Genomic DNA, 22,637 nt, shown 5'->3' on the forward strand with positions numbered 1-22,637 from the left:
ACACACTTGTACAAAACAAACATATTTTACTTTTGCACTTATTTATGAACAATAAATATTGTATAAAAAATATTAGGCACATAAATAAAATAAATATTTTAATAAATAACACAAGGTGGAAAGTACAGGGGAATGACAACGAAAAGGGGATGTAAAATTGATCTCATGCTGACCTCTGATTTGCTGATTATCAGTGGAGGAGGGAAGTGGGGTGTTTGGGGAATTTTGGTCTTCCAGAATAGCTGACTAACCTTTTTTTGTTTGTTAAATTGTCCAATATAAACAAAAGAATTTGCTGTTTGTTAAGCTCTTATCCTTCAAACATAGCCATATACATTCAAGTATAATAATTGTATTATCTAAAAATACTTAAAGGTCCAATAACACTGTTTGGCAATCTCATGATAACCCACACTAGCTGCCTGCTGAAGTACTCAACCCCTGAGACTTATCAAATACATTGAAAATACTCGAAATACTTAAATATAAAATACAGAAATGCAGTTTTTAAATAAAAAAGTTTTCACACTTTAAGGCAAGTATCAGTTCAATTACTTGTAAACAAACAGTGAATAAAAAAATAGTAATAAATTATTTTCATAAATAAAAGAATTAAAGAACATGGTAAACAGAAACTGACGTGAGAATGTTTATAGATATGAATGTTAGTGTATTCAATTATGTCTTTTTTTGGTTTTGTTTTATAATTTAATTCTGTGTAATACTTGTATTTTTTTTTTGTTTTTTGTCAGTATTTGGCTTGGAGCATAGCATAATCTCGTGCCAATCTGCTCAAGTACCGTTCCAGATCTCTCAGTATCACATACCCTTTTAGATGCTGAATCCAGCGGGACGTCTCTGCTGTTGTTGTCTGCTGGGTGTCCACAGATCTTCCCGTAAAAATAAAGCCTTCTGATGCCAGGGTGGGTTGTGGGAGGCTGACAGAGGTCCTCTCCATCACTGTAGAAGATTGTGTAGAGGAGTGTGCAGAGCTGCGAGGATCATCCGTCCGAGTTGGGGTCTGGAGTACAGTGGTGCTCTCTGTGGAATGATGCATGCTGGGAAGTGGACCGGAAGATGAAGTTGCGTGCAGGAGATGGAGAAGTGGGGATTTTGTAGATACAGTGATACTCAGACTGTTCAACTGCAGATAGAGAGCGAACATTAGTAATCTGTATGACTCAGCATAATTTTATCTGTAAATAGCTGGATTTTCTTGGTAACACTTTACTACTTATATATAGATAATTTTTTTCAAGAAATTTCTTACAGTTTTTCATATCTGATCTTCAAACATGTGGCTGTAACCCTGGCTTTAGAATATTACATAATTGTTGCATTATTGTAATAATATTATTATAACATTAGCAATGTTCTAATTTAATACTATTATTAAGAAGTTTAAAAAAAAGTAGAATAAAGGAAGTGAAATTCATTTACGCTACCAGTAAGAAAATTATCACACAGAGATCACGAGATAGATCAGACAAATATGACTGAATCACTAGGCTACATGCCAAAGTCTTTATTGTTATTGTTAGATATAAATATATCACAACCAGTTTCTATATACCCTAAAAAATCCCCTTGGGATTTTTGTAGATATTCTGGCAAGAGCCCCCTCGTTTTGCAACTAAAAGGGGTCATTACGAGTTGATCATGGGAGTTGTTGTGACATTGTATCTATGAGATCACCAAATTAGCTACTGATGGCTGGGAAGTGATTACGCATCTAACAAGCGTGCACTTGTACCTGAGAGCTGACTTGTTTCATTAGGTCCCGCAGATCTATTTGCAGACTAACAAATCTTTGGCGCAAGGTGGACTGGAGCTTTCCTCGTTTGCCTCTTCTTTCCTTCGTCGCATCCCTCTCTCTCTCCAGCTGCTGCCGTTGACCTTCCAGGTGAGTCCAGAAGGTCTGGAGGTTGTGAGAGGCCAAACGCAAACGCTCTGTGTCCTGAACCACCAAACACATACTGTTAAAATATATCCCCGTGCAGAAAAATAACTAACTAAACACGTGATAAAGATATGATGCGCACCTGCATGTGTAGCCAGGTCTGATAACTGACGGTCACCGCAGGAAGTGTACTCAGCATCAGATCTCTGTATTCAAAGAGCTCGTCACCAAACAGCTGTTGTTTCTGTGAAAACAAACCCGCATGGTGTGTACATTTAGATACAAAGTGGAAAAATATGACAATACATGTCGTTTTGTCGTTAATATGTTTCGGGGTTTTTTTTTTGTTTTTTAATTTTTTTGCAAATAGCATTTAGTTCTCTTACGTAGCGGGACAGCAGATGTTGGACGCTTGTGCGAATAGTGCGTGTGAGACGCAATGAATTGGAGAAGGACAGCGCCCCCGTGTGGCCAAGAGGGGAAGAGGAGTTTGTGGACACCATACAGACGAGGATGAGGATGAGGATGCAAAGAGGAGACACACACCGCCGAAACATCTGGGAGAATGGAAAGTGAAACCGTTAGATCATTCAAAGTAGTGGTACCTTCAGTATTATGCAGATACAATGGTGTATATTAAGACGCACGGTTTATCAGTTTTATTCGCCAACTTTTTTATCGAACAAATTTCACGTCAGAGATCAACCAGTAAGTAGCCTCAGTAGTTATTTTCAGATAACAGTATAGTTAAGGCACTTTCAATCTGATAGCCTACGTAGGCTAAACAAGAGACCGTACACATTTGGAATATTATTACATAATAATAACAAAGATAGCCTATTTTTTCAGTCTAGTAAATTATGCTGTAAATAAGAGATAATAAGAAAGTTCAAATGATATCGCCTCTTACCTTTTTTTGGAAACCAGCACTTGATTGCTCAGTCGCTAGCAGTGATTTGAGATGATGATGCCCTGAGGTATCACCTTATATTCGCTTCTTATCGTTTCGGTTTCGCTCTTTTTGGGAATTCTTTTTGTTCTTCTTTTTCAACACGCGTAGGCTATCTAGTCAAACGATTCCAAGAAGTAGGCTACAGTATTGTCTTTAAGATTGTACTGTATTTTCATGTTTCATGTATAGGCTGTATAGTTCTAACTTTTTATTTCTTTGTGTGTGTATATATATATATATATATATATTAGTGAGTCGAAAATGAAAAAACTTCAAGTGGCTTATAATGATGCACTGAGTATTGTGCTTAAAATTCCTAGGTGGTGTAGTGCCAGTGAAATGTTTGTGTCTAATAATGTGCCCACTTTTAATGCTGTTTTAAGAAATATTATGTATAGATTCATGTGCAGACTAACAGGGTCTAAGAATATGATCATTGTGTCCATAGCTGATGTTTCTAAGAGTGACACAAGGCATACATCTTGCTTTTGGAAACATTGGACCCGAAGCCTGTATGGCCTCGTCTGCATCATTCTTAAATGTTTTTGTATTGTTTTATATGTATATATATCTGTATTTTGTTGTCTCTATGGACCTATGTGTCTTGAATAAAAGTTGATATATATATATCTTTTTTTTTTTCAGAGATAACTTTTTTTCAGAGATAACTACTTCTTTACAACGAAATGACAATTTAACTGGCTAAACAAAAAAACAAATATAGATACACTGAAAAAAAAATAACTAAATAAGGGATTAAGGTATAAAATATCAAGGAAACATCTAAATGTTAAAGGGAATATAAAAATATATTCTAGATTAGGATGTATAGATGCAGTTGATAGAATGTGAACAAGAAAATGGAATGCAAGACTAATTTCAAAGCATCAGTTTATTTAAAACATATGGTACCTTCTCAAAATAGAATTGTATATCTGACATCAGGGAGTGTTTTCAAACATGTTGCAGATTTTTTTTTTTTAAATAAAGTATAAATAAATGCTAAAATTATAAAAGTATAATAAAGCATACATTAATATGTAGGTTGTACTTGCATTACATTTTACAACTAATGAAGACATGGAAACTCACACGACAGTCCCTGTGGGGAAGACCCTCCCACGCTTCCTTGCATGATCTAGTCTCTGTCTCTCTCTGACGTTTTCTTACTCAACAGCTGATTTCTACAAGAAAATGAAATTTCTGTTTTGCCCCATGACCAGCTGGGCCGTAAATTCACAAAAAGTACCTTCTTAAATAAGGAGAATACAATATCTGTAAATTTGAAACATCTGTATTAAAAACACAGACAAATCATGGTTTCACTTGCTCTAGAACTAATGCATTGCACCCCTATCCTGTATATTTATTTGCAGTTAGCACATCTTTTATCCCATTGGGGCCTCCATGGATCGGATTTGTTAGTCCAGAACATCCCATAGATGCACGGTCAGATTGGGAATTTGGAACTGAATTTTTGAACCGTTCCTGAAACCATTCCTGCACAATTTCTGCAGTGTGACAGGATGCATTATCCTGTGGAAAGAGGCCACTGCCATTAGGGAAACACCTTTGCCATGAAGGGGTGGACGTGGTAGGTAGGTGGTATGTGTCAAAGTAATATCCACATGAATGCAAGGACCAATATTGCACAGCAGAATGCCCATGACCCTGGCGCCAGTTCATAGGTTGTGTTTTAGTTGGTATTAATCAGTGCATACCAGGACTTGGTGTTTTGGAGATGCTTTGACCCAGTCGTAAAGCCATCACTATTCGGGCCTTTTTAATGAGTCCCTCAGGTCTTTTTGCATGCCCATTTTTCCTGCTTACAACACATGCAAATTCAAGAGCTGTTGCTCTATGATATATCCCACCCCTTGACAGGTGCTATTGTAACAATATAATCAATGATATTCATGTCACCTGTCTGTGGTTTTCATGTTGTGGCTGATATACTGAACAAACTGGAATTTTCTTCTTTTATTATATATATATATATATATATATATATATATATATATATATATATATATATATATATATATATATATATATATATATATATATATATATAATTACTGTTATTATTATTTTTTTTTTACAGATATTCAAAACATTTCTGGCCTGCAAGTCAAAATCAGCAGGTAAACATGGAAAGTGAATTTCAGCTCTAGCATGTGGCTTTGAGCAACAACTAAAATATATTTAACATTAAAAAACAACAGTTTTAAAAGGAAATCCTCTGGATTGTTCTTGTACATTCCCAGTGTCTATTGAATTTACTTTCTTTCAGTCTGTCTAACCTGGGATATCCGAATACTACAAAATATTTTTTTTCGCTGTCTCTTCTTTTTGAGGGAATATCCGTTCTAATGACACTGGCGATTTCATGTGCTGTGAAGACATGAAGTTTTAGACATGCATCACAGTGTCACTGGATTTTGAGGTAATCATATGACCATTGTTTAACAGAAGATGCAAAAAATTCAGACCACAACTACTATGTAAGTTGACATGTATAGTTTACAGTGAGTAAAAATTGTGAGGTTTATTTGGTGATGCAAAACCGCAGTTGCACCACATGAGCATTTCACTTCTCACTTTTTTCATGCCAGAAGTTTTGAGTTGAGCAACACTTCCTTTCTCTGTTGCTCTCTCTCTCTCTCTCTCTCTCTCTCTCTCTCTCTCTCTCTCTCTCTCTGTCTCGCTCTCTCTTTCTCTCCGTCACTATTTTCTCTCACTCTCTCTCAAGTGATGTTAATTGTCAGAGATAAAAACTTCTTATTTAGGAACATAGATACGTATGTTCACGTTATTATAGAGAGCCAATGCATGTTACCTATTTAATTTAAAAAACAATTTAATATATTATGTACAAAATATACATGATTTTTAAGAATGTCTTACTATTTGGTTTGTCTCCCTTTCATGTTATTGGCAACAGCTCTTGAGCTGCATGCCCTCATGAAAAAGAAGTGAGCTTATTTGTATCAGATGTGCTCTTGAAGAGTACTTGAAAGTATATGAAAAAACTGTAGTTGCAGGTAATATAATATTAATTTAATAAAAGGCCACTTAAGTGTAAAAAGTGCATTTTGTAATAATGTAAAATTAAACTTTTTATATTAGAGTATTTTGCCATGCTTTAAAAAAGTAGTTATTTTGGATGTGTTGACTAACAAAGGACAAGTATGTGATTATAGTTTGAATTGTAGTGTGTTATTTGATTTTACATTTAAAGTTAATATTATGTGCACTAAATCTTTCTGAAATTGCATAAAAATATGTCTCTTAAGTTAACTAACTGCATTTGATAGTTTGCTCTCTACATTAATTTTCATTTAATTGTAAATAACATGTAAATGTCCGAAATTATTACATGCGATTCGCACGCAATTGTGAATTTTGTGTAAAACCTGATGATCATGTAATCCAGCATTATTTTTGATGATTCAAAGAGCATTTTGGCTATTTGAAAAGCAGTTCACATGATCAGTGTTGCAATTTAGAAATAGTTCAGAATCAGAAAAATAAAAATTTCATATAGTGTCTTTGTTTCAAATTTTTAAAGAAATCAAAAAAAAAAAAAAAAAAAAAAAAAAATCCAGATTTGCTACATTTTGAGTTCCAGATTTTGAATATGGTTTCAGACTTTTGAAACCCAATGTATAGAAGAAGTAGTGGGTGATTTTCTTAGTTTGGCCATATGCCTGTTCATCAAGGAAGTAACAAACCTCATCATGACTCTTCCTGGTAATCCCTTGAGTGATCCTATGTGTCAGTTGGAGGGGGCAAAAACAGAGAAGTAGGAAGAAAACCACATGGGTGGAGGCGGAGCAGTGGTGTACAATTTGTCATTTCTTGTTGTTTCGCCGTGACCCGTAGGAGGGGGTAATTCTCAACTGAAAGACACCCACACAGATTTTACTGGGGGTCACAATGTCTTTCGAGGTTTATATATGACTCAAATTACTTTGTATACATGAATACATCATTAAGATATAACAAACCATATATATTTACTCATAATATATTACAAGCGTATTTAATGCAGGCAAAAGCATGCATTTGCATGGCATGTTTCGATGTAAACAAAATGTGTCATAAATACTCATGAATACACTCTTGATATTAACATCCCTCCTGATATTGTTCCAGTAGTTCTTCCTCTTTTCTTTTTTTCCGGCAGTGTCTCTATTTCCGTTTGCTGTGATTCTCAGTCCTGACTCATCCAATACTGTATATTAATTTTCCTTATGACACACCAGTTTTGTTAAATTTCTCAGCTAAAACTTATGATTTCACTTCTCTCTCTCTCGATTGTTTTTCTCCCCTTTTTTCTTTCTCAACTTCTCTTTCCCTTATCCTCATTTCTCCAGATGTTTAAACTGCATTTTTTTTTGTTGAGCTGGGTTATTATCATGACATACTGTGCACTCAGTGCCCACTTTATTAGGTACACCTAGCATAGATAGCATACATTTAAATAAGACTTAACACCTAGCATAGATTTAGCAAGGTGCTGGAAACATTCCTTAGAGATATTGGTTAAGCCATTAAGTATGCCATTAAGTTGTATTGTCAGATGGACTAAATACAGTTAAATGGCTCTCAAATGAGAATTTTACATGCAGTCTATAGGCCTGTAGGTATATATCATAATTCCTATGATATCTTTTTTGTCTGGTGTTATGTCTGGTTTTATATCTGGTATCACAATTTCTCCTTATCTGAACATGAACTAAAAAGACACAGGTATAAGAGAATCAGACAAACTCTGTTATCAGTGCTGATCCTAGACTTCTGGGGACTGGGGGTGTGAGTGGTTATGAACGAATGAATGAAACGAATGTGTGTCACTCAGACTCAAATCACACTCGCAGAAAGCGCTTGAGAAACTGTCTCAGTGTTGCCAAGTCGAATTGGGCTTCATTATCAGAACCAGAATCAGCTTTATTCGCCAAGTGTGCGCAAACACACAAGGAATTTGTTGTGGTTTTTAAGAAGCTCTTGGTACGTACATACATATATGCATACATGTCTGACATGAGAACAGAAACATTTAAATATGTGTATGAATCTGGAACAGAAGATTTATGTACAGATTTGTGCATTATTTACTATATATATATATACAGCTGTATAGAAAATATGCATATGTATTTACATAGTACTTGATAGAGAGGCAATAATTAGAGATGAAGAATGAATTACAGAACACAGGTAATAATTCCTGTGTTAGCTGTTTAGGCTGGAGATGGCATTGAGGAAAAAACTTTTTATGTCTAGATGTTCTAGTGCACAGAGATCTGTAGCATCTGCCTGAGGGGAGAAGTGCAAACAGGTTGTGTCTGGGGTGAGAGGGGTCTTTGAGGATGTTACGTGCCCATTTCTTCACTCTGGAGTTGTACAAGTCCTGAAGATTGGGCAGGTGGACACCAATGATCGTTTCTGCTGTCCTAACAGTCCGCTGCAGTCTTCTTATATCTGATTTGCTGGCTGACCCAAACCAGGCAGTTATAGAGGAACACTGAACTGACTCAATAACAGCTGAGTAAAACTGGGTCATATGCACTTGTGGCAGGTTGAACTTTTTCAGTTGACAAACCTCTGCTGAGCCTTTTTCACGATGGAGTCAATGTGAGTGTCCCACTTCAGGTCCTGAGAGATGGTGGTTTCCAGGAATCTGAATGACCCCATTGCAGCCACATGCTGTTCATGATGGTGAGTCAGGGGAGAGCAGAAGGGTTTCTCCTGAAGTCTACTATCATCTCTACAGTTTTGAGTGTGTTCAGCATTTGTGTAGAGGGAGAATAGCAGTGGGGAGATTACTGTTGCCATGGGTTGTTTTTCATGTTCATGGGTTAAAATGACCCAGATAACGTGATATTTAGCCCCTGGAGTGTGAATTTTATCAGGGGAACCCCAGCAAAAATGTGTATTTTACCCCCTGGACGCGTTTTTAAATGGGGAGCCACCCTCAAAATGCGATTGGGCTAGTTTTGAGTAGCAATTGGGCAGGTTTTGTTGTGATAACCTGGCAACCCTGCTGTGTCTCTTCCGCTTTTCAGTACACTTTCAACTTGTTTATTAGTCTTGAGCAAGACTGTATGACATTCACATTCCATGATTTGACTGATTTTTACATAGAAATGGTGACAGCACACCGCATTTAAAGAAATGATCAGTCATGTTTTCATAACCACTGGCCAAATTCAAAAACTAAACTAAAATTAAATCATCTTTGAGAGTTAGGGGCCCCCCTGGTGTTTTGGGGGCCCTACGCAGCTTGCATATTTTAGGTATAGGGAGAATTAGCTCTGTCTGTTATCAATCATTGAAGGCTATTAATAATACTAAATTTTACTACTAATAAAATATTAATAATAAAAGTAAACATTTTGTTGATTGCATGACAAGGTTGTTAAGAAAAATGTACATATCTCAACAACTAGAGAGAGAGAGAGAGAGAGAGAGAGAGCAAATAACAATACTTGGTACACCACAAATTGAACTCAGCTGAGAAGAAAACTGCTGAAGTTTCCAGTTTGCACACATTTAGATCAGGGGGGGAAAGGGGCTGTTGCTTTTAAATGATCCACAAGATGGCAATGATAACCTAAAGCTATTGCTAATTCTAGAATGTAAGTAGGCCTTTTCTTTTTTTTTTTTTTTTTTATTATTTTGGGATGGTTATGCATGGGCCAACAGATCTCTTGCAAGACCTTTTATATGAATTCAGTTTACATAAAAATATCCATATAGTTGTATTAGAAATGCAAATCAGAGACATACTTCCAATCCATTCCAAGATTCAGGCTGAGTTTAAAATACACTGTAGAAAAAAGTTATGTGTTATATAATTCTATATTTCTATATTTTAAAACATTGTCCTGATTCTATGAATAAATTGATGTAATGATAATGAAATATTGATATATGGAAAACTGAAAATAGTAAATCTGTTCGAATCTGTCATTTAGATTTACATTTAAAATTCTTACATGTTTTCCCTTTTACCTAGAAAACAAGACTGACATCAAGCAGGGAAAGCAAATAAACTAAGTTTCATCAGTTACAAGCATCCCGCATTGACTCCAGAACAGAGCCCATGAAGGTGACTGCAGTTCAACATCTGGGATCTGATAGTCTGATCAGCCATGCACCTCTGCTTTTGTATTCATTATACATATTATTTAGTCATCTTAAATTTATAATGAAAATATTATTTTGCTAAGGCTTTATTTTTTAAGCAAGCCAGTTTAAGAAACATGTCTGTTTTACAAAATTTACAGTTTTACAGGCAATGTTTGTACCAAACACCAGCACAGTTATTGGAAAAGAATGATTCTAAATTGAAGAAAGATTGGAAATTGAAAGATTCAGATTTCACAACATGCATCAGCTAAATACACAAAGCTTTTCTTTAAAACTGATCTCATTTTCCACGCCCGGATCTTTACCATCTAAACGTAAATGTCAGAAACAATTCCTGACAATCCCTGGCATAAAACAGCAATAGTGAAAGTGGCCTACAAATGTTTAGGGGGATTTCTTGTGTCCTCTTTACAAGAAAACAGAATCAATAAAATATAGTCCAAATTCTTATAAGTTGCCAGATATGCAGTTGAATTTGTGCATGTCTCATGTGTAAAGAATTAACAATAGCTACATTTAAATTTGAAGTTTGTGTTCATTTTTGTTTGATTGCCAGTGGTACAAAAATAAGTTAAATCACATAAGTGACAAAACAACTGACCAGAACGTTTTCTTCAAATTCACATTTATTTAGAATTTACAACTAGAACTAGACAAGAAACATTATAATTTAAATAATGAAGAACTTCATTTCTTTACTTCTGGCCAGGGGCGCCCCCAAGTCCACTGCCACCCCTGTATAAACTCTGGCCACCCCTGTGGCCACCCCTAGGATGATTTGCAGTGGCTACTATTAATTTAAATCTATTTTAAATCTATTAATTTTAGATCTATATAATTTATATATCATTTAATATAGTTACTATCACACGAAGAGTGACGTTTTTCTCCAGAAGTCTGCATAATTGCAAATGTGACATTGATTATATACAACAGTTCAATAAACAAGAAGTTAATATCAAGAGTTTTACGTTTTAGAGAACATATTCAGTTTTTGCGCTCTATTTCTAAAAACAAAAATCATTCCAAACACAGCCACTGTTTTGCGTCTCTAAGCAACATGACAGTGTTTCGTTCCTGAATGAATCAACCGTTTAAATGATTCGGTTCAATCGCAATGACTCACTTATTAACAGTGACTCGCTGCCACCTACTGGCTGTTTTAATTTCACATTTAAGGTACCATTTCATTTTTTAAACAATTTCAAACATCAGTTTGCAATGTGTGATGTTTAAAATATCAAAACATTATTTATTAATTTGTAACTCCATGTTAAAGTATTCCATGTCCCTCAGAGCTCCATTAAACAGTGTGTAAAAACATCTAAATGGCACTTCAGATGCAGTTTCTGTTTTTCTCTGCATTGCAAAGATCAATTTTGTTGATACTGATTGCATTTGCTTGGTAACAGCCCAAATTCAAGTGTCTGACTTAAAAGATGGTGCACACTTTTAGAAAAAAATGGCGTAAAGGTTAAAAAAAAAAGCCTCAGCTGTCAGCACACTTAGAAATAAGATATCAGCACAATAACACACACAGCAAAATACTGTCTAATTTTCGTTATCGATAAAATCCCAGAAATCACAGAGATATCATTTTTTGTCAATATTGCAAACCCTTTATTTATTTATTTATTTATTTATTTTTTGATGTGCCACCCCAAGATTTACTGTGGCCTCATCTGGCCACCCCTATTAAAATTTTCTGGGGGCGACACTGCTTCTGGCGTTGTTTGCTTTCTTTCACATTTTTACTTTCGCTGTTTTTACATACTTGCATATTTTACTTGTGTGATGTAAATGTTCTGTGGTTTGAAAGGTGATTGCGGTCAAATCTTGAAATGTAAAAATCAGATGTAAATGCTTCTAAGTATTGCAAGTGTATTGAAACACAGAAAGTACCAGATGGGTTTTTGTTTTCACACCTGTATAACTGCCTTTTGTTTTTGTTTTGTTTTGTTTTGTTTTTTTCCTTGACTGAGAAGTTCAGTCAGGGCATCCTCAGTGTATTCCTCACCTTACATGAACTAAAATCATGTGATGCGACACCAACTGTCTCTGGACTTATGGTCCACCAGTATGGAGCCAGCACTGCTGAGTGCCGACGGGGGGGATTGTTTGTATAAATTCAGATTTTTGACCTTGTTTTTTTGTGTATAGTCATTTGTGCCAATTCTGTCCAGCTTTCTCATTTGCACTTACAACAGAAGGTGATTTCGAAACATCTTTTGTTTATTCCATCGCTGGATGTCCAGGAGATAGAAGGGAGGGGGCATTTATATGGGGTGCAGGGGTTATATATAAAAAGTGCACTCTCTGAATGATTGTGGATGTGTCTGGACCTTTAGAAAGTTAAGAAAGCAATGATGCATACAGTCAAGCTGCTCTGTGTGGTTTTCTCGTGCCTCTGTGCTGTCGCCTGGGCTTCGTCTCATCGCCAGCCATGTCGTAAGAGCTTTTTTTTGTCTTTGCAGTTAAAGAAGAATCAGTTTCTGTAATATTACAGATTTTAACAATCTGAACATTCTCCTAAGCTGTAGCTGATGTGAAGACATTTTACTTTTAATATTTATTTTACAGATACACCACCTCTGACCAGTGGAACAATGAAAGTGGTGAGTGTACAAAATTTCAAAGAGATGTTTAATATTTATAGCTTGCAGTTAGTGTACCATTTGGCTCTGTAATTAGAGAACCTTTAAAAATAGAGCCTTTAAAAATGCTGTGTCATACAATTACATGCATGAGCCCTCATTTTCTCACCATTTATGAAACAATATAATTCAGAGATTAGTCATACAAACACTTATTTTAAGGCATCTACTGTGATCACATTCCCTTTAAAATGCCTGTGTGAGAAAATGTTTGCTTAACACAAGGCAGTGTGGAAAAAAGGACTTGAAATTGTATTTGCATTTTGCATGGTTTCATTCCCAAAAACCTATTGTAAAGCTAAATAAATAGTATTTTTATTGAACATTTATACTGTTCTCTTTTGTTTCACATGCAAAATGCACATTCAGGTTTCAACAGGGGGTCATGACCTTGCATCTGGAGAGTTCAGTTATGACTCCAAAGCGAATAAATTTCGTTTTGTGGAGGACACTGCTCACGCGAACAAAACTTCTTATATGGATGTTCTCATACATTTTGAAGAGGTAGGATTAATCAGCAATTCTGACTCTCTTTATTCCTCTTTCAGCTTGTGATTCACAAGTTTTTGTTTTTGTAGCTTTTTTTACAGCAATATATATTTAAGCACTGTATTTCCACACAGGCTGTACTTTATGAGATAGACAGTAAAAACGAGAGTTGTAAGAAGGAGACTCTGCAGTTCCGTAAGCACCTGATGGAGATTCCACCCGATGCCACTCACGAGTCTGAGATTTACATGGGCAGCCCCTCCATCACAGAGCAGGGACTCAGAGTTTGTGTGTGGAATGGAAAGTTGCCTGAACTTCATGGTCAGTACCTTTTTTTTTTTTTTGGTAATTTTATTTTTTTAGTTTTTAATAATCATGCTTTTTAATATTTTACTGTTTCAAAATATCATGTTTATTTTTTTGGTGGGTTGCAATTTCTTTTTCAGCTCACTACTCTATGTCAACCACTTCCTGTGGCTGTTTGCCAGTCTCTGGCTCCTACTATGGTGAGAAGAAGGACCTTCTTTTCAGGTACAGCAGAGATTAAATTCACGTTTCTCCGAAAAATTCATTTGAATATGTCTACATGTTATTGTATCCTGCAGTTTTATATATCAGTCATTAAACTGAGCTATTTTCTGCTTCAGTTTCTTCGGTGTTGAAACAGAAGTTGATGACCCGCAAGTCTTTGTGCCCCCAGCCTTTTGTGAGGGGGTGGCATTTGAGGAGGCTCCAGATGACCACAGCTTCTTCGACCTGTTCCACGACTGAAAAAACATATGATATACAAACTGCCAAAGATGGTTACACACAATAAATAAAAGAGCATTTAAATAAAAAATATTTCCTGTATCCATCTTTCTTTCTTCAGAAAATGTCTGCAGTTTCTTTCTTGCTATCTTTTTTTTTGTCTTTTGCAACTTGTTTCTTCACTGAAGTCAATAAAGCTGAGCTTTCACTGAAATCCAATTTTGATGTCTGTTTGAAAAACAAGATAATCACAAATCAGTCTGGACAACAGAGGTGTTTAAAAAAAAACAGCAATTTGACAGTAAGACTTAAAGATCATTGAATGTAAAGAAGGAAAAAGTAACTAAAAGTTCTTATTTCCAGGAAAAGTTAACTAAATGAATCTATCAAATATAGTTTTATGTGCAATGTAGTGACAAAATTTTCATATATCCATACCATACACCCTTAACCACGTTATTGAACAGTTAGTTTACGCTACTGAAATGATAAACACAGGATCACTGAATAAATGCTAAATTTACAAAGTTGAATGGCAAATGAACTGCATTTCTTTACTTGCTGTTTAGTGCTGCAATAGCTTTTTTTCACGTGTTTGTTTCAATAAGAAAATTGTGCAGTAGCAATGTTCATGGGATGGCAGGGTCAATGTCACAGACAGGAAGAGAGATGTGGGAAGCCACACCACGGTCTTGTGAGAGCTGCATGGAGTCTCCGTGTGACGTATCATCACTGTCTGAGGTTTACCTAATCAGCACCTCTGTCTTTCAGCAAAGTCAGGGAAATTTCCCAATTTCACTGGTTAAAGATACAGATAATTAATTCAATATTGCTTTCATTTCTTAATTTTAAACATTTTGTTTTAAATAAATGCATAGTCAAATAGACTTTTTCCATGCAGTTTTTTATTCAGATAATAAGACCAAGGAGGTATATCATGATTTAATAATTTCACATGGCTTTGCAGCATTTACATGAAGTGGCAAACAATTATGCTTGCATAACAAATTAAAGAGTAGTACCATGCATTTAGCCTATTCAACATTTCTGTATGCCCCCCCATAAAAATAAATATCATGTACACATTTAAATAGATTAATACAAAATTACGGTAGTAAGTGTATGGGCCTACTCAAAACATTGTGTTACTATTATTATTACTATTATTATTTTAGTTTAATACTAGCATAGAAGTTATCCCACTTTATTGCTGTCTTTATTTAATAACAAATTTGTTTGTCAAAGGTCTGTTTTCTTTGTCTCATAAAATCACACTTATTGTATCACACTTCGCACTTGATTTTATGTCTCATTAAAACACACTATGTACGTCAGTGTGTAACGAGCTTTTTTAAAACGTACAGAAGATTTAATGCTTTTATTTGGACAACTGGATCAATCTGAATAAGGTTTCGACAGTTCCCTCTGGTGTTGTTGTTATTGGTTGGTGAATTGTGCACGAAGCGCCGCCCACCGGAACTAGCGGTGCACTTGACAACAATGGCAATAGCACACGTTGCCACCGAATATGTGTTTTCTGATTTTTTATTGAAAGAGCAGAGCGACTCTAAGTATAAAGGCATACGCCTGGAACTGGCCACAGACAAACTGGTCACTTTTATCGCGGTTGGGCTTCCTTTGTTACTCATCTCACTCGCCTTTGCACAAGAAGTCTCTGTGGGTCAGTAAAAATATTTTATCACCGCTTCCGATATTTGCGGGTGAAAAAAAAACCCAGTCAACAGTAGTATTTAATATGAAACGTGATAGAGACGAAGAGGCTTAAACCTGTGGGTTTCAAACTGATAATCATGAAGCGCTTATCTCTGTTGTTTTGCTGACTGGAACAAAAAACTGCCAGTTGTTAAAAGACACTCGCTAAATCGACATTTACTCCTTTGTTCTTGAATAATGTTTTGTAATATTTCGTTACAGGGCGTGTTTTTACACAACGTAAAGGTTTTTTTTATTTATTTATTTATTTTTTATTTTTTTACAAAGACCGATTCCAAACACGAATCGGTTTTGTGTGTAAATCCAGAATGGGCGCGTCACTGCTGACGATGCTCGATGTGCGCGTTCACAAGACAAAACATAATGATACACATGCAGCAATGTAAAAGCACGCGAGCTGTTAACATCGTATTTTGCAGGATAAATGCACTTTATATATATATATATATATATATATATATATATATATATATATATATATATATATATATATATATATATATATATATGCCACGCGCATTGTGACCATTATATCTTTGGTTTATTTTTATTTCAGCCAGTGTAGTTGAGGGCGTGTTATCTGTTTCAGTGAAAAGGAGTCGAGGCAGAAATGACACACTTCTTCAGTCACAACTAAACCAGAGTGTTATGCTTAGCAAAGATCTGTTTTCCTAAGACAAAAGAGTTGTTTCACAAAAACAGAAAAAGAGCATAATCCCAACAAACACAGAACGTTCCCCTAACGTTTCCATATGGTTTCCAGTTGGTTATTTTTTGGGAACCAAATAAGAACGTTCTGTGAACCAAAAATTAACGTTCCCAGAACGTTCTATGAAGCTAAAAGTGTTAGCTGGGATGTTCATTTCTACTATCTTTGATGTTATTAAATACAGAATATCTTTTATCTGTAGTTTGTTGGTTAAAAGTTGCAACATTATCCATACAAGATGTTTGTCTTCATGGTTAGGCTCTATCGCTATACTAGTTTTTAATAAAAAATAAATAAATGCAATAAATACTGACTGTATTAATTTATTTTAAATTTAATTAAATTATTACTTTTATTATAATATTAAAATCAGTAACACTCTGAGTTGTGAAAGTTCACTCAAAAATATTTATTCTGTCATTTACTCACTCTCGTGTCATTCCAAAACTGACTTAAATTTTTCTGCAGAATGTAAAAGAAGATATGTTGAGAAATGTCTCAGTGCTTTTCCTCCATACAGTGGAACTCAGTGGGCTCCAATATTGTTTGGTTACCAATATTCTACAATATATATTCTTTTGTGTTACTTGTGTTAATTGTCCTTGGTCTTCCCACTTGTTTCTCTAGTTTTATGATGATGAATTTAAGATGAGTGTTTGAAAGACATTTATAAATAGACATTATTATCATAAAGCACACCAACATAATACAGGAATATCTTTTGCTCATAAAAACATGCAAAAAGCCACTAGTATTTCTGTGTTAAGTAGCATAGTTGAGCATTTTTTGGATGAGATTAATCTCATTTCCATCACATAGCTCTTGTTATGACTTAAGCTATAAGAAAATGACAAGTTCTTGTGTAATTTCTTCTCTCTTAGGTACTCAGATCACATGTTTTCCACCCTCTAACTTCACATTGAGACAGGCTGCATATGTGGACTCCTTCTGCTGGGCTGCAGTAGAGAATCACCCTTCAGAAAATGGGGCTGATAGCGCCAGCGCCTTCATTTAATCTAGGTAATGTTGTGATGAAGTGAAGTGTCATAAGAGGTTCTTTGTTGCTTTGTTTTTGTCTTATTCTCTGTCTCTTTACCTGCAGTTCTTTCCTTATATCCTTCTGCTGGTTGCCACCCTCATATATATTCCCGCTCTCTTCTGGCGCTTCACGGCTGCCCCTTCCCTATCCTCTGACCTCAGTTTTATCATGGAGGAACTTGACCGTTGCTACAACCGTGCCATCCGCCTTGCCAAGAGTCTCACAACCAAACAAGACAAAGACATTGCAGAAGACCCACACAGGTGTAGTGAACTGAACATTTTAAAAAATCTAGCTGCGATGGCAACCTGAAGTTTTGAATTGTGAGAAGTACAAAGGCTTGAATTCATTCAGAATATTTAAACACTCCAGAAAGTCAGTTTGCTTCAAGATCAACTCCGGTCCAGACTGAGACTCAGTAAATCTGTATCAGTAAAAAAAAAAAATGTTGAGTTTTAAAAAGAAGTTTTGTATGTTCATCAACGCTGCATTTATTTCTGTTAATGGCAAAGCTGAATTTTCAGCAGCTGTTACTTCAGTCTTCAGTGTCACATGATCCTTCATAAATCATTCTAATATGCTGAGTTGGAACTCAAGAAACATTTCTTATTATAAAAAAAATAATTCAAATCATTTTCTTCTTTGCTATTTAAGCTTCCTCTCTATTTCCTTTCCTTCCTCACTCATAACCCAAATATTTAAATATCCTTAATATTCTGATTCTGCTGATCTTAACCTTAATCTTTAATCCCTCTATTCTCTCTCTCTCTCTCTCTCTCTCTCTCTCTCTCTCTCTCAGTGGTCTTGAAATGACTGAAGCTTGTTTTAAGTACCCTCTTGTAGAGCAGTACTTAAAGACAAAGCGTTCATCTTGGGCTTTGGCTGCAAAATATCTGCTTTGTCAGGTTTTAACATTCCTCACTTTACTGCTGGCCTGCTTTTATCTCACCTACTACATCTTTTGGGTGTCACCCAGTGATCAGTTCTCCTGTAACCTGCGCAGAGGTGTGTGCTAGATAATGTGTTTCGGTACATGTGATGCACTTCAGAAATGAATATTAACATGTGAGAGTGTGTGTCTAATCATTTTCTGATGTTTTTTTTTTCTGAATTGTGTTTGTCTCCAGGTATATTAGTAAATGAGAGTGTGGTGCCAGATGCAGTTCAGTGTAAGCTGGTGGCGGTGGGTGTTTTCCGTCTGCTAAGTTGCATGAATCTGGTGGTGTATTTGCTGTTAGTACCGACTGTGGTTTACGCTGCCTTCCAACCTGCTCGTCAGCACCAGCGCGCTCAGTTCCTCCGTCCATACCACCTGCTGCCTGCTTTTGGACACGTGCTGGATTTGCAGCCTACCACTCGCCGTTATGATGACCTCAGCATCTACCTGCTGTTCTTGGAGGAAAACCTGAGTGAGCTTAAGAGCTACAAATGCTTGCAGGTTTGTAAATATGTGCATTTCAATGTTTGAATTGTATGCTTCTGATTTATCTTTTTGTCAGGGTGTCAAGTTCTTTATACATTATAATATCTGGTAAAAATGCACTAATGTCTCATTCCTAGAACTGAATGCTGGTGTCAGTGAGTGAAGACTAATACATTTGTTTGTGATGTGTGTAAACAGGTGTTGGAGCTGCTGTCAGAGGGAGGGGAAGCAGCATTTGACACCACGTGTCTCCTCAGGACTCTAGGACAAGTGAGGACTGATGTGGTGGACAGAAAACAAGCCCAAACTGTAAATGGAAATGCAGACAAAGAAATCTCTGAAATGAAGGGTAAGTATAACATCAGTAAAGTCAAAACAAGACAATAATTTTCTTGTATGTGAAGAGAATGAACACACTTATCATTGTTCTTTTTGTTAGGCAGTAAAAACAAAAAAAGACTTGTTGCGCCAACTGTTGCTATATCAGTGTGTTTTATCTCTAGATGCCTCTTCTGTTCTGCTGAATGATGGAGTACAGACAGAAAAAAGCTGCGGCTGTGTGAAAGATGTAAGACACAGGGTGGTCTAACATATAACAAAGTCAAATCAAAGGACAAACAATGAGTTTACACATTTTAAATATGAATGAAATGTAAGATTATATAATGCTTGAATATAACTGATTATTTACTAATTTACTAACAGCAGAACTGAGCTGCATGAGGTTTTTATGCCTTATATTAATAGAAATGGGATGAATGTTTTTTCTAACATGATAACATTATTATTTGTGAGGTTGATGAATGTTAAGACCCTATTGTATGCATTATGAAAACAATGTTACAACATATATTCTGGGGTGTCCTTTGTAGGTACAGTATTGTTGCAACAATGAGAGCGAAAGAAACTAAATGAATAACTAAGATTCTAATGTTAGAATACTAACAACTAATTTCTGTCAGTGTTGCTTCTTGGTAACAAACCATTTAAATAATTCCTCTTAACATACAAATAATTTAAAAATGGCTGCAAGAGTATAATGTGACCAAGAAATCATCAAAGTCTTCTCTTCATTATAAACCATCCAATGCTAATTTTATATGCATCATGTACTTGCAAAATTGTTGTGCAGAAAATGGGGTTGTTTCCCTGAGGCAACATCATAAAACATAGTTAAGATAGAAGGGATGTATTCATGTAATATCTAAATGATTGGAAATAATTGATGCCATCCCAAGATTTGGCTGGGTAAGGTACTAATGCACTGCCTATGCAAAAAGCAATAATCAAATATACAAAATATAATGTATGATATGTATAATACTATGTATATGTATAATACTTTTTATTTTATTTTTTAATATTTGTATAGTTTTGTATTTATTTGATGCAGACTTATGTCAAAGATGTGTTTAAATTATTATTTGGTTTTATGTCTTCTTACCTTAATTTCTTCAGAGATGATAAATTGCATGTCTTCAGAGGAGAGCTTTTCAAAAATGGTGCTTGTAACCCTAAAAAGTGACTTTAAGTCTTTCAGTGACTTCATTCCGGGATGTAGAATACATATTGTAATGCAATAAAAAGCACTTCATTTCCCCCAAACATCTGTATTTTTCTCTGTTATCAAGAATTTATATACCTTTGGCACATTCAGTACATAATAAACTTAAAAATAGCCAAAAGTCATGAAGTTCAGCACTAATGTTTTTTCAGATATTTCAGTAAACCAGCTTCACATGCTCATTTACTGCTAAATATCAAATATTGTTTTATGGCTAAGCTCCTGAAATTCATAATGAGATGGCTTTGACAGTTACAGACTTGGAAAAACAATGAAGTGGCAATAAGGACCATAAACAAAGAATCAAGCGCAAAGGTTTCTTCAGGCTGATATGGTTCTAAATGGAACTTTTGCTACATGTAAAGAACCATTAAAGTTTTTTACAAATTGTAGAATAGAGTGTAGTTGTCATTGCTTGAAATTGTCACATAGAGGATGTCACAAACATTAGCACACTAATGAGACATCTAATCCCATTTTCTCGAGAATGAGACATCCTGCTGTTTCACTCGCAATCTTTACAAAGAAAAGCCACCAGCTGTCACCTTCTAGCAGATCCATGATCAGGTCGTTCTGTGTAAACTTCTACTCTCATTAATAACAATCAACCAAAACCCACTTGAGATTGTCAGCAAAGGCTACTAGACCTGCGTGAGCACCAGAATGTGTTTGTCTTTTGTGAGTGTAGAAGCTCTCAGGAGTTAATGTGAATTAGTTGGCCAAACACAGCTAATGTGGCATGTGTAATTGGACAGTCACTTAAAAGTGTTAAAGTATGTTTGCGCACAAGATGGGTTTTCCGTTGATTCAGGCAAAGACTGTAGAACCTGCCTAAACATATGTATAAAAGTGAGAAGAACACACTGTTTGTCCCAAATCTTCTCTCGTCTACCATCTCTGCTATTCCTTGTCCTGTTCAAAAACAGGTATGTGACTGGTAGGATACTAACTCAACAGATAGTGCTATTGTAACTGGTGCTGCATGTAAATATATGTGTCTTTCTGTCAGCGTGACCATGGCAGTGTGGCTCCAGGCTGGTGCTCTGTTGTTCCTGTTGGCTGTCTCCAGTGTGAATGCTAATCCAGGGGCCCCGCAGCACCTATGTGGATCTCATCTAGTCGATGCCCTCTACCTGGTCTGTGGTCCAACAGGCTTCTTCTACAACCCCAAAAGAGATGTTGTTGACCCTCTTCTGGGTAAGGAAGACTATGTTTCTAGAACAGAATCTTTGAAAAGTATAGAAATATGGGAAGAGATGCTAAGAAACTAATAATACTCGGGATACTGTAGACATTCCACCTATCCTGTAATTAATGTATTTAATATTGTGTAGTGTATAAAGTACGTTTTGTGTGCCTTTTAAATGCAAATACATTGCATGAAGAAGATAACACTGAAATAATAATATTTTTACCAGTCGTTCTAATATGCTGATTTGGTGCTCAAGTAACATTTCTTATTATCAATGTTAGACTAAGTTGATATTTTTGTAGTAACTGTAATACAATTTTCAGGATTCTTTGATGAGTGGGAAGTAAAAAAAATAAAATTATTAATAATAAAAATAAACAACAACAACCGCATTTATTTTTAAAAATAGGAATGCCTTTACTGTCACTTTTGATAAATTTAAAAAACTTTCACACCAAACATTTGAATGGTAGTGTATATGTGAAATGTGTAAAACAACTTAAAAAACACATTTACAGTATTTCATCAAGGTTAGAAATGATATTTGGGGGAGAATTCAAAAAGATTTAACCTCTGTAGCAATGAATGAGGGTCTGATCTGATTGTCTTCATTTTATTCTTTATCCAACTGAACAGGGAACTTCAAAGAATAGCAACAATTACATTTGGCCCTTTATATAAAACTAGACTAATGTCAGGATTTTACCTATTGTTGTATTTTTCCAGGTTTCCTTCCTCCAAAATCTCCCCAGGAAACTGAGGTGGCCGACTTTGCATTTAAAGATCATGCCGAGCTGATAAGGAAGAGAAGCATTAATGAGGAGTGTTGCCACAAACCCTGCAGTATCTTTGAACTGCAGAATTACTGTAACTAAAGATCCTGCGCATGTCCTGTGATAACTGCCAATGACTTCACCAGCTGTTTGCACAGGTCTTAATGCTCTTGATTTTTTTTTTCTTAGAAAATAAAATTTTGTCAAATGAGTGCAGGAGTCTTGTATCTCTACATTGCAATTTAAATAAGATATTTAAAAATTCCAAATGAGAAAACATTTCAGTTTTATTTGAAAAGT

At 35.5% G+C, this 22,637-nt stretch overlaps 4 protein-coding genes across 4 annotated transcripts; 3 read left to right on the forward strand and 1 right to left on the reverse strand.

Annotated features, from left to right (window-relative positions):
* Positions 1–40: 40 nt before the first annotated feature.
* On the reverse strand, positions 41–3,374 carry LOC122137458. The gene is made up of 4 exons (XM_042724371.1): positions 2,287–3,374; positions 2,043–2,144; positions 1,754–1,957; positions 41–1,144 (listed from the first exon to the last, which is right to left on the reverse strand). Exons 1-4 carry the CDS (start codon positions 2,455–2,457, stop codon positions 749–751), a joined length of 873 nt encoding a protein of 290 aa, XP_042580305.1. The 5' UTR covers positions 2,458–3,374; the 3' UTR covers positions 41–748.
* Positions 3,375–12,306: 8,932 nt separating this feature from the next.
* Positions 12,307–14,117, forward strand: LOC109085244 (ependymin-like). Its single transcript, XM_019099877.2, has 6 exons — positions 12,307–12,458; positions 12,591–12,625; positions 13,034–13,168; positions 13,288–13,474; positions 13,600–13,684; positions 13,801–14,117. Exons 1-6 carry the CDS (start codon positions 12,374–12,376, stop codon positions 13,922–13,924), a joined length of 651 nt encoding a protein of 216 aa, XP_018955422.2. The 5' UTR covers positions 12,307–12,373; the 3' UTR covers positions 13,925–14,117.
* Positions 14,118–15,347: 1,230 nt separating this feature from the next.
* LOC109085221 (pannexin-1-like) lies at positions 15,348–20,498 on the forward strand. Its single transcript, XM_042724374.1, has 7 exons — positions 15,348–15,584; positions 17,228–17,332; positions 17,420–17,648; positions 18,185–18,390; positions 18,513–18,823; positions 19,007–19,157; positions 19,312–20,498. Exons 1-7 carry the CDS (start codon positions 15,404–15,406, stop codon positions 19,395–19,397), a joined length of 1,269 nt encoding a protein of 422 aa, XP_042580308.1. The 5' UTR covers positions 15,348–15,403; the 3' UTR covers positions 19,398–20,498.
* Positions 20,499–21,172: 674 nt separating this feature from the next.
* On the forward strand, positions 21,173–22,549 carry LOC109085271 (insulin-like). The gene is made up of 3 exons (XM_019099905.2): positions 21,173–21,298; positions 21,382–21,569; positions 22,291–22,549. The coding sequence occupies exons 2-3, from the start codon at positions 21,389–21,391 to the stop codon at positions 22,437–22,439; spliced, it is 330 nt and encodes a 109-aa protein (XP_018955450.1). The 5' UTR covers positions 21,173–21,298; positions 21,382–21,388; the 3' UTR covers positions 22,440–22,549.
* The last annotated feature ends 88 nt before the right edge of the window (positions 22,550–22,637 follow it).

Source organism: Cyprinus carpio, chromosome B5, assembly GCF_018340385.1.
Source record: "Cyprinus carpio isolate SPL01 chromosome B5, ASM1834038v1, whole genome shotgun sequence".
NCBI lineage: Eukaryota > Metazoa > Chordata > Actinopteri > Cypriniformes > Cyprinidae > Cyprinus > Cyprinus carpio.

What these genes read in the sequence shown, in the direction of transcription:
- LOC122137458 (XM_042724371.1), bottom strand. Translation starts at nt 2,457, where the DNA reads ATGTTTCGGCGGTGTGTGTCTCCTCTTTGCATCCTCATCCTCATCCTC. An exon ending in AACATCTGCTGTCCCGCTAC is followed by an intron (nt 2,145 to 2,286) that starts GTAAGAGAACTA and finishes TTGTTTTCACAG; the next exon opens with AAACAACAGCTGTTTGGTGA. An exon ending in AGACCTGGCTACACATGCAG is followed by an intron (nt 1,958 to 2,042) that starts GTGCGCATCATA and finishes TTGGTGGTTCAG; the next exon opens with GACACAGAGCGTTTGCGTTT.
- LOC109085244 (XM_019099877.2), top strand. Translation starts at nt 12,374, where the DNA reads ATGATGCATACAGTCAAGCTGCTCTGTGTGGTTTTCTCGTGCCTCTGT. An exon ending in GTCTCATCGCCAGCCATGTC is followed by an intron (nt 12,459 to 12,590) that starts GTAAGAGCTTTT and finishes TTTATTTTACAG; the next exon opens with ATACACCACCTCTGACCAGT. An exon ending in AAGAAGGACCTTCTTTTCAG is followed by an intron (nt 13,685 to 13,800) that starts GTACAGCAGAGA and finishes TTTCTGCTTCAG; the next exon opens with TTTCTTCGGTGTTGAAACAG.
- LOC109085221 (XM_042724374.1), top strand. Translation starts at nt 15,404, where the DNA reads ATGGCAATAGCACACGTTGCCACCGAATATGTGTTTTCTGATTTTTTA. An exon ending in CTCCTGTAACCTGCGCAGAG is followed by an intron (nt 18,391 to 18,512) that starts GTGTGTGCTAGA and finishes GTTTGTCTCCAG; the next exon opens with GTATATTAGTAAATGAGAGT. An exon ending in AGAAATCTCTGAAATGAAGG is followed by an intron (nt 19,158 to 19,311) that starts GTAAGTATAACA and finishes TTTTATCTCTAG; the next exon opens with ATGCCTCTTCTGTTCTGCTG.
- LOC109085271 (XM_019099905.2), top strand. Translation starts at nt 21,389, where the DNA reads ATGGCAGTGTGGCTCCAGGCTGGTGCTCTGTTGTTCCTGTTGGCTGTC. An exon ending in TGTTGTTGACCCTCTTCTGG is followed by an intron (nt 21,570 to 22,290) that starts GTAAGGAAGACT and finishes GTATTTTTCCAG; the next exon opens with GTTTCCTTCCTCCAAAATCT.